The 11,230-nt window shown below is 35.2% G+C and overlaps 1 protein-coding gene across 1 annotated transcript; it reads right to left on the bottom strand.

Moving 5' to 3' along the window:
• Positions 1 to 8,855: 8,855 nt before the first annotated feature.
• Positions 8,856 to 10,944, bottom strand: LOC111880246 (microtubule-associated protein RP/EB family member 1C). The gene is made up of 6 exons (XM_023876656.3): positions 10,705 to 10,944; positions 10,374 to 10,529; positions 9,965 to 10,071; positions 9,632 to 9,830; positions 9,422 to 9,535; positions 8,856 to 9,321 (listed from the first exon to the last, which is right to left on the bottom strand). Exons 1-6 carry the CDS (start codon positions 10,810 to 10,812, stop codon positions 9,061 to 9,063), a joined length of 945 nt encoding a protein of 314 aa, XP_023732424.1. The 5' UTR covers positions 10,813 to 10,944; the 3' UTR covers positions 8,856 to 9,060.
• Positions 10,945 to 11,230: the final 286 nt, after the last annotated feature.

Below are 11,230 nucleotides of genomic sequence, written 5' to 3'. Positions count from 1 at the left end.
AGGAGAGTCAAAGTGTATGACTTTGCTTCAGGTAACATCCACTATCTAACTCTATTAAGTTTTCTATTTTAGATTCTTAATACATAATGTGATAAGATTGCATTTTGATGTGTTGTAGGATCGAAGAAAAAGAAAGGAAACTTAAAGGAAGAAGTGAGCTGAGTCTGATCGCGAAGAAATGAATTCCGATCGCATTATTCGATGATCGGATTTTTTAGAGGTGCTACTTTTAGAGTTATGATAGATTGATTAGGACTATTTAATTTCATAGTTTTCATAATTTGAATTTGCGTTGTAAGGAAAAAGAATTCGCACATTTTATAAATAAAAATAAATTTGAGTTTTGTCTTATTTATATCTCCTTGCGATGTTATTTGTGAAAATTGATACTTGTGTGTTTCTATTATAAGCAATATTAAGTGGATGTGATTCTTAGTTATATTATTAATGGTAGTGTTGTTATTTTCTAAGTAAGGAAAGATTCCCATCGCCCAAGTTTCAATTGGACAGAAGCTTGGAATCATATGATTTGAGTCATGTGATGTATTGAAATCTTGTTACTTAGAAATTAAGACTAATTCCTTGTTCACATAGGTATGTGAGTCAATTGATAAACTAGGAGATCTGGTACGCAATGTTGTGCACTGGTTAAGTCCGCCACAAATAACAATACGATTATTCGTCATGATTTACTAAAAGTCTAGTAAATGTGGTTATGCTTACAAGATTAAGTATAATTCTGAATCATTGAAAAGTTTCAATGAATGGCAAAACGAATAAGAAGAATCAATTAGGCAGAAAGATAAAAGTTTCTCCAATCTGAAAAGATGCGAGAGTACTTTAGTATCATGTTTTATGATCATCTTATTGATTATGAAACCATATCACAATTGATCCTCTAAGGACACCTTAGTGCACCAGTGTGACTAAGAAGAGGAATAGGAAATTGTTGAAATGGTTAAATCAAAAGGTGAATCATACTTTGTTCCAAAATCAAGTCTTAGAGTCATACTCCAAGATTGTGACTTGAGTGACACATTTTAAGAAGTTTTTAGCACGCTCATCAAATGTGGAGTAGAAATTTTCTTTTCTTACTCTTGCACGTTTGAAATTGGTAAATTGTGATGTCTTGGATAAGACAAAGACCAACTAAGACCAATTGTGTGTAGTGTTTGTCTTGATATGAATCCGCACTAACTCTTGAATATTTGTTTGTCAAGAAATGTTTCTTTACAAGAGAATCTTATATGTCAAGAGGTCAATGGGAGTCTAAATGATCTTGAAAAGGTTCAAGAACTAATCAAGAGTAAACCTATTAGATACTAGCACACGACTTGAGGTTTGTAACCTATTGTGTTGACATATTCTTGTTTTTGTGCCATTCCAATAAAGTTACTTATGCATATGAGTTCTACGAGTTCCCAATAGACTACATAAAGGCAAGCACCTTGTTCAATGAAAGTACATTGACTAGTATAGGTGAGCTGCTAAATAACTTGGAAGCAATGGTGGGACCCTTGATGGCAAGAAATTAAGAAAGAACATGTTCAGTTCATATGAGTTTGTATTTGTCTTAAACCTTGTCTTACGATTATGGTTATGACAATTCACGTGGATAGGAACACATACACCATAAAATCTAAGTGATAAGGTTTCTCTTTGCTTCATGAAAATGATTGTGAGGAAACTCTTTCTCTAAAAGAGATTTTAAGGAGATATCAATTATGATATTTGCATTCTCAAATTCGATTATGATTACGACATCCCTCTTCATAGTTCGAATTATGAGAAATGGCAATAAGTCTGAATATTCGAGACAAACTGTTGTAGGTTCGGAAATAGTTTAGACACACATGTGAGCTATCTAAGGAAAGGTGTATGAGTTTAAGAAGCTTATATAAAGGCTTATCGAAGTATATCGTATTAGAAATATGAACTTTGGAAGTCAATAAGTAACAATTTCTAGAATTCCAACTGTTTTCTGAATACGTGTAACGACCCAATTTTCAAGTCCAAAAATTTCATTTTTAATTAACTGATTCATAAAAACATTCATAAGAAAATACTGTGAAATCACATCATGTCATAAAACAATGTATCATGTCTGAAAACCCATGCCAAAACATTAGTAACATGTCAGAGTACAATCCCAGAATATCCATAGTGCGGAAAAACAATGAGTGTGTGTATGATGTGCCGCTACCGTGCCGGCTCCTTCCCCTTCACTGAAGAGATACCTGAAACCGAAACTGTAAACTGTAAGCACGAAGCTTAGTGAGTTCCCCCATCGTACCACATACCATACAATCACATAGCATACATACTGTCAGGCATCTTTGGGGTGCCCGACCTTCCCGGTACGGCCATTCTGGGGTGCTGACCTACCCGTACAGCCATTCTGGGGTGCCGACCTACCCATATGGCCATTCTGGGGTATCGCCCTACCCGTGTCAAGCTATTCTGGGGTGCTGACCTACCCGTCGGTCCTAACAACCGACCCTCGAGGACTATTCCACCCCCTACTTCCACTATCACATATATCATATCATAAACATACTATCAGACATATCTGGGGTGTCCGAACTACCCTTCGGTCCTAACAACCGAACTTGGGGACCATTCCCCTCCTACTACCACTATCACATATAATATAGCATGCCAACATATAAACATATCATAATATACCGTCAGACATATATGGGGTGTCCGACCTACCCTTCGCAACTAACAACCGAACTCTACCACTGTCACATATAACATATCATGCCAGCATATAACATATCAGGTAGTATCAAACCTAGATGATATCACAAAGACAATCATCTAACATATAACTCCTACTGGCGGGCCGACATTGTGGCCGTAGACCCACCGCTACTGGAAGGTAACTCACCTCGAACGAGTAGCTGCTGATAATCTGTGCGGGAAACCTCTATCTGCTGCTGCTCCGGAAATCCTCCGGCTATAAGTCCCACAAAACACTCAGTCAGAAACTGATATCAACTCTTAGGTAAAATGAATATTTTAACCCCAACCATGTCCAATTCAAAGTCAACTTCCAGTTGACCCGACTCGCCGAGTTGGGCCATCAACTCGTCGAGTCCCTACCCCTTTACCCGTCCTTTTCCACAACTCGACTCGTCGAGTTTGGCAAGACTCGACGAGTTCCTCCTCTATATGAACATCGAATGAACCTTCATTCGACTCGCCGAGTTGTATGAACAACTCGTCGAGTTCAGCTTCATCTGATGAACAAGTTCTGACCTTGACTCGCCGAGTTGTATGAACATCTCTTCGAGTTCATCTTCAACCATAAGGAGATTGCTTTGGACTCACCGAGCCTGTTCTAGCACTCGTCGAGTCCCATGAACTCCAGGTCTAAGTCTTAGTCCAATACATTAGGTCACTCCTTCGGACCTTCTACAACCCTTCTAACACCCAATTGATTTCTTGACCCTCAACAGATATGGGACTTTATGCCTTGGACTCGTTGAGTCCCAAGAACGGACTCGCCGAGTCGATAACGTCCACACCCTAAATCCTCGATTTCTGATGTACAACCTTTGACCAAAAGGTAGATCCAAGCCCTAAGCTCGATCTAGCACGTAAAGTTTCGAACTTGACGTGTATGCATGGGACTTTTGAGCCTAAAAGGCTCTAAAATGTCTCTTATGTTGCATGGGACCTTCTTTGAGTGCAAAAGCAACCCAAATCTGCCTTGTGACTCCTCCCAAGACTTAGATCCGAAGTCTTGACCCCCAACCATGTTTGCAGTCATGGTTGGCTACCTCATATGGCTTAAAAAGCCCTAACTCCTCCCCAAAAAGGGATCTAACAAACAAGCAAGCAAGGTACAGACTTTATACCTTTCAAAGACTGCAAATGATAAACCAAACTCGAATCCTTCAGTCTCCTCTTGATCCTTCTATGCTCTTCCTTATTCCTTGAGGTCAAAACCCACATAAATCACTCAAAAGCCTTAGATCTTGCACCAAAACACTTAGGGTTTTCTACGGAGGGTTTTTGGGGGCAATAGGGATGAGTGGTGGCTGAAAGAGATGATTAAATAGGGTGCAAACCCTCATATTAGGATTTTTTCCAGTCAGACCCTACTCGTCGAGTCCGGGACCCGACTTGACGAGTCCATCACTTAAATCCCGTGTCCCGTCCCGCTTCTACTCGGCGAGTCGGCCCTTCTACTCGCCGAGTCCCAGGCCAAAATTGCAAAAATAAAAAAAAACAAAAATACATACCAAGAACCAGGTGCTACAATACATGTCAAAGCTAGTGGGAGCATATATGTTATGCTGGTATGGATATAATTATCATGTTAGTGGGAGTATGATTATTATTTTAAGTGTTGCAAGTTAGCAATAGTAATTATAGAAAACAAAAGTTTCATTTTGGAAAGTTGCAGGGGTTGAAAAGTTGTTTTGCTATAATTAAGGGAGAGAATATTATACTTCATTTCAAATCTAAAAGCTTAGATCGATAAATTTTAATTGAATTTAGTCAAAAGACATATATGAATGTTATGATGAAAAGGTTTGACATAGGGGCATTCTATATATGGCAGTATTATAGCAAGAAACTGGTAAAGTATCACGTTTTTCATTATGAATCGTGTCCCATACTCTTCGGGTATAGGATCGATTGCATATGATGTAATATTCAAACGTTCTAAATTTTCCAAATGCCTAGGGCATTAAAAGGGGGAAAAGGTTAGAATCGTATTTGACTAAATTAATTAAACAACTGTCAAGGACAATCTAAGGTTCGCCAAGGATTGGTCACTTGTGGGCAATTGCAAGTATAGTAACGAATGGACCATAATGACATTATTATGATTAGATATGATTCTATTAATAACGAGTTGTCGTATGGAAAATATGGAAATGTTTCCATAATGGGAGTTGGATATTAAGAATCGTTGTAGATTGAAAACTTTTATGTAAGAAGAATGTTCAAAGGAATGTACTTTGAATGTGAGACTTCATATCTATGGAATTGCCTTGTAAAAATCTCCAATAGAGCACTTTGTAATATCATTGGCAAAGTCATGGTGGATTTGATGCTGTGACATTACGAAGGGATCGTTGCATAAAATGTTAGAATCTAACATATTCTAGTAGTGGCGAGAATCTTGTATTCTTACCCTAACGATAAGGATTAGGAGTTGTGAAATGAGCATCATTGGAAATGTTTTCAATTGATCTATTTCACAAAGTATGGACCATAGGAAAATAGAGTGTGCATGTTTGAAGCATGGGACAACTGTTGTTATAATTCAAGTAATAAGTTGATTATCCGAAACATTATACAATGAATAATGAGTAATCAATATGGTGATTAAATAAAGGTGTTTTATTTATACTCAAAAGTTTGGGGCCATATTGGATTCGATTATTATTGTGTTTCACTTTGCATGTTTTGACTTCCCGATATAATAAGATTATTCAAACCATCCACAATTGATAAATATTTTTGAAGTAGGTATTGAAGCTAGACTGTCATGAATCCGACTGTAGATTGTCCGAAGCGTTTTAGACATAGCAAAAGTCTGTTGAAGTGTTCATGATTACTCCTGAAATAAGATTTGAGTATTGGATTAAACCCACGCTCACTTGAATCACTTCATGGATTTTACCATGGGTGATTAGTAAGACGATAATATCTTATATTTTTGAAACGGAGACGTGTGAGTTGTAATTTACAAGTCGGTTGCACATTGATAATATGTAAACGCACCAGTAACTTGGTGTTATAAAACATATTGTTGTATGTGATTTGATGAGTAGGTACAAGCGAGCATTTGAGTCGAAGTTTATCCATTCGTTTTACCATAAGAGGGATAAAGCGATATATGTGGGCCCCTCGATGATTTAGTGATGACACCCCCAAGCGCTTGGCCAAGTCTGGACTAAGTTGACGTGTTCAGTTGTAGTCTGTTGTCAGTCGTCATAAATCGGAAATCGGGAAACAACACATGAACAGAGAGTATGATTAAAATCCATGTCTCAGTTCATACGATATCTAGAATGAAGGAATATATGATCCCCTATCTAAAGGATGCGTTACTGATAAGATCAAAGTTGACAGCGGCTTTTGAAAGCTACGATTGCTTATCAGGTTCTGAAGTCATATGCAAAATAGTTATTAGACTTATCCAAGTGGGAGACTGTTGGATTAGGTGTCTAAGCCCATAACTATTTTGGTATGTACTTGACCCGATTACGAGCATGGTCATTTTGGGTTGCCTTCACTCATGCAACTTGATAGGATGACAAGATGAGAGAAAGTAGAATTTATTATATGAATAATAAATTCGTACTCAAAATAGTTTTATTAATATATTACAAGTTTAATATATTATCTGGAAATCATATTATTTAATTAGTATTGATCAGAAATTAATCTGAAATTAATTTGGTGATCAAAAGAGACTAATTAAATAAGGGACCGGTATTGTAATTATTTGATAATTACAATTGGGTTGATGGATTACCTAGGAATAAGGTTGGACGAATTCTATGGAAATCCCATAAGGAATTCATCCAAAGGTATTCTAGAAAGGGTCCATGGGCTGATTAAGGATTAAGCAGTCATATATTGGGTTTCCACCAAAACCCTAGCATCCACAAGTATATATAGACCCCATGACTAAGGGATTTTCGTCCAATGCTTGAGGAAACCCTAAGGTGGATGAAAATCCTTCTCTCCTACTTCATCCTTTGCATAGAGTGTTTGTGACTTTATTAAAGGTGCAACACTTGGGGCACTAGGTTTTCATAAGTCAAGATCAAGAAGGTTTGTGATTGTTATTGCTACATAACAATCAAGGTAAGATCTAAACCCTAAATCATATGTGTTTTTCAGATTTGTATGCTAGTCATTTAGGGTTTATTGCTTTGGTATTCAATGATGTATGTTTACTTAGAAAAACCTAGATCAAAACAATTAAGGTTGCATGAACATCATATGATTGATGTTTCCAACAAAACACGTAGACATTTTAATAGTTATCATCACCATACCAATTTCGTCAAACCATGGTTACCAACCATGCAATTTGTTCTACATACCACTTTCTTTTATTTTCTTTCTAATCTGGCGAATTTAACATCTAACAACTAACAACTAACCGGCCGTTTAAAAAGAAAATCACTTTCTTTTCCTTTTATTACAAATACTAGTTTATATCCCGTGAAAACCATGGTTACAAAATTAATTAAACTTTCGTAATAAAACTCAAATTTATTAATCAATTATTTTAAATAAATGATTGATTAAGAGATATTTTTATTTATAGAAAACTATAATCGTTGATTTAAATAAATACATGACTTTATAATCTGTATTAACTTTATTTTAATTTTTCTTCTAATGTTATTAAATAAATGTAATTAGAATGGAAAATTTAAAATGGAGAATCAATAGGTTGACAAGTGGCATGACATTAATTAAGATGTCCAATAGAGTGACACATAAAAAAAAAATTAAACTTATTCATTTATTAGAATAAAAAATGTTACTTTGAAAATTCTATTTAATTACAGGATTTTTATCGAATTTTAAGCAATTTTAACTATTATTATTTTATAGGGTTTTTTTTTCTCAAAGTATAATGTCGTAATACAAAACAAACACAGATTGTAAATCGTAATGTTTGCCAGCCCAGCCCACTACTTATATGTTCATTTCCAGCTAATTTTAGAGGTGGTAATGGGTTGACCTGAGTTGGGTTCGGATTTAATCCATTTAAAAATTGGGTTGAAAATTTCACCCCAACCCAACCTATTTATTTAAACGGATTGACATTTCCAACCCAATCTAACCTTTTAGATAAATGGGTTGCCACCAGGTTGACATGTTTATGTAGTTTCCAATCCAACCTATTAAATCAATTGGTTAAACTTGAGATACCCATTTAAAATCAATTAAATAAATTATATAATTAAATATTATACCACTTATATTATAAAACGTAAATAAAAACTTCATAATTATGACAAAAGCATAATCCTAATTCATAAATAAAAATAAATTACTCTAATAACATTAAAAATGTTTAGTTTTCCTATGATTTTGAAGAATGACCAATATTATCGGCACTAATAAAAAGAATGTAAATTAGGATTGAACATTATGAAACATAAGTAATAATAATACAACATTATAATTTACAAATTAATATTTTTATTAATACATGATAATATTCAAATAATATTAAATTATATATATATAAAAGTTAAATGGATTGACGGGTTAAAAACAAGTTGATAATATTTACCCAATCCAACATATTTAATTAAATGAGTTAGACTAGTTGATTCATTTAAATTAAATGGATTGAAAATTTTAACCCAACCCGCTAATTTTGAGTTGAGTTCAAATTGGATTGGATTGGCTGGTTAGATCAATTTTTGTCAACTCTAGCTAATTTCCATATCAGTTTAACATTTGACATCTATTTTATCAACTAGTTTACTAGTTTTTACTTACTACTATTATTTTATCAACTAGTTTATCTTCGACCTACAAGGTAACTTACCAACTAGTTTATGCACAAACTAACTTTTCAACTAATTTGACATAATATCAAATTACAACACCTTAATAAGAAAAAACATATATAAATACAATTGTATAATTGGTTAAATATAAGTAGGATGCAACAATAGTTATAAATAAAAGTCCTCAACTATTTTTCTTGCACTTAGCCGTTTAAATAATTTGAATAAATCGTAAATCGATTTGGACCAGGTTTATAAGTGATTATCAAAAACCTAATTATCAGTCATAACGATATTTATGCACCTCTAAAGTCTAAAATAAACCCACAAAAAAAAAACATATAAAATGGTAAAAGAACACGTGACATTTAGAATAGATGAACTTGAAACGTTCACCAAAAAAAATTCAAATGTTTACGAACAAAACATCTTTTGTACCATACGTATTATGTAATTATGTATATATATCCTCATCAAAAAACCCAAAGGACTAAACTTGCAAATACCAATTCTCTATATCCAAATTTGACAATACTCAAATACCTCTTCACCAGGAGATCAGGAGAGGTGATCCACTGGAATGCACATCGGAACCGTCGGAAACCTTTAGCCTGGGAGACAACGCCGTGTTCGCCGCCGCGTCAACTTCAGCGGTCACAATCGATTTCCTCTTCTGTGAATCAGACTTCGACTCTTCTTCTTCTTCTTGTTCTTTATTTTCATTATTCAGAAGCATAGCTTGAGCTTCTTCAACTATCGAAGCATCATCTTCAGCAGCATATAGTATCCTCTTTATAGCTTCAATACCCTGTGAGAAAACAAATCTAAATCATCTGCTTCTGAAAATTCAAAAAAAAAAAACTCTGAAGAAGAAGAAGAAGAAGTAGAAAAAGAAGAAGAAGAATCACTGGTATATTTGACATGGTCGAAATCCGGCAGAGGATTTCAATGTCTCTGAGCTTCCCGAAGTAGAAATCTCTCTCTTTCTCGAGGCTATCCATTGTTAGTTTCAGTTCAGTGATCTGCGTGATGATGAATTGATGATGATGATGATGATGATGATGATCAAGTTAGGGTTTGTTTTTCATTTTGGGGATTTGTGTTGAAGATTTGTGTACCTGTTGCTCGTATGCAGATGTATCGATGGTTGTGTTCTTGACAGGAGGAGGAGGGAGTGTTGAGTTGGGAGTCGGTGTGTCAACTCTTCGAGAGTTATGAGATTTAGGTGGTGCACCGGTGGAAGTGGAACTCCGAGTAGGTTTTTTGCTGACGTCTTTCCCGCCTTTGCAAGCTTCTCTTCTCTCTTCAGGATTGTAACTGAAACGAAAATGTAGATGAAGATCATATAGAAAAAGGTGAATTCATGAATTTAACAAAGAAGATGTGTAAAAGTTGAACAAAATAGAAATGGAAAGGGGAGAGAGGAGAGAGGAGAGGGGAGAGAGGTTTACTTTTGATTAGCGCCTCCGCTGACTGAATCACAGTATCGTTTCATCCATTGCATGAATTCGAGGTTATCCAGTGGTCTTCCTTTCACCAGTTTGTTCACTTCGATGTGCTGTAATTATACATATCAGATTAGATGAATAAGTAATTCTAACAATCAGATGTGTATTCTCTTTCAAAATCAACGATTATATTTGCTAAAGTTCATCAATATGATAATAACAGTTGAAAAATATCAAAATCACCTAAAATTGATTGTTGTTGCAAAATAATCGAGTACTATTTTTGAAATTTAGCAATTACAATCGACTACAAATTGAAATCTGATCGAAATTCGAATTAAATAAGCAAAAAAAGTAACAACTCCGATTGTAATCAGAATGCAATAACTAAAGTAAGAGATATTGAGATAACCTTAGTGATCTTGAGTTTGTTGAAAACATCTTGAAGAACCTTGTAATTCTGAATCATGTCGTATTCAGTTTTGGCATCGAAATTGACTTTGTGCATCGGAACAGTACCAGGATGCGCGACATCCATTAGCTGACAATGAACAGCACCCGAACATGCCTACATCGAATCAGATCGATTGAAATCGTTCACTAAAATCGAATTGTATACAAACAGTAACTGTTACAGTCATAATTAACAGAAGTTAATCCAATTTCGATCGTCACGTCGTCAAAACAATCAACAATTGAAAACACACATGAAATTTAGGGTTTAAACATCGAAGAAAACGTACCTCCTCTACTTTGGAGAGATTGAGTCGGAGAGTTGAGTTGATCCACGATAAAATCTCAGATCGGCCGACGAAATAAGCAGCGTCCATCATTCCGATGTTTGTCGCCATTGCTGATGACTCTGAATTGAAACTGAAGTTTCTAGAGAACGAAGATGAAGGGGATTGGTATTATTAACGCTCCTGTGGAGAGAAAAAACGGAATGTTGTTTTTTTAAAAATGATGAGAGGGAGGCGGGATTTTGTAGGGGTTTTACGGGATTCAAAATGGACGTATTTGTGCGCGGCTATCATATAATCATTTGAGAAAACTGCAAATTTGGTCCCCATACTTTTCCCATTTCTTTGGTTCCAGTCCTATTGGTTTTAAATTTGCAAATTTCATCATTTTCAGTAATTTTGTGGTTGGTCTATCTCCGAACTAAAATGATTAACTTGTCCTTATCTTTTTTTTTTTTTGAAATGACTAAAACCAAAAAGGTTCCAACCATATACGATTATACCTTTGTATCCCTCTTATGAAGCCCTC

This window comes from Lactuca sativa, chromosome 3 (genome assembly GCF_002870075.4).
Source record: "Lactuca sativa cultivar Salinas chromosome 3, Lsat_Salinas_v11, whole genome shotgun sequence".
NCBI classification, from domain to species: domain Eukaryota; kingdom Viridiplantae; phylum Streptophyta; class Magnoliopsida; order Asterales; family Asteraceae; genus Lactuca; species Lactuca sativa.
Note: the sequence above shows the minus strand (reverse complement) of the source record. Positions and strands in the feature narration are given on the sequence as shown.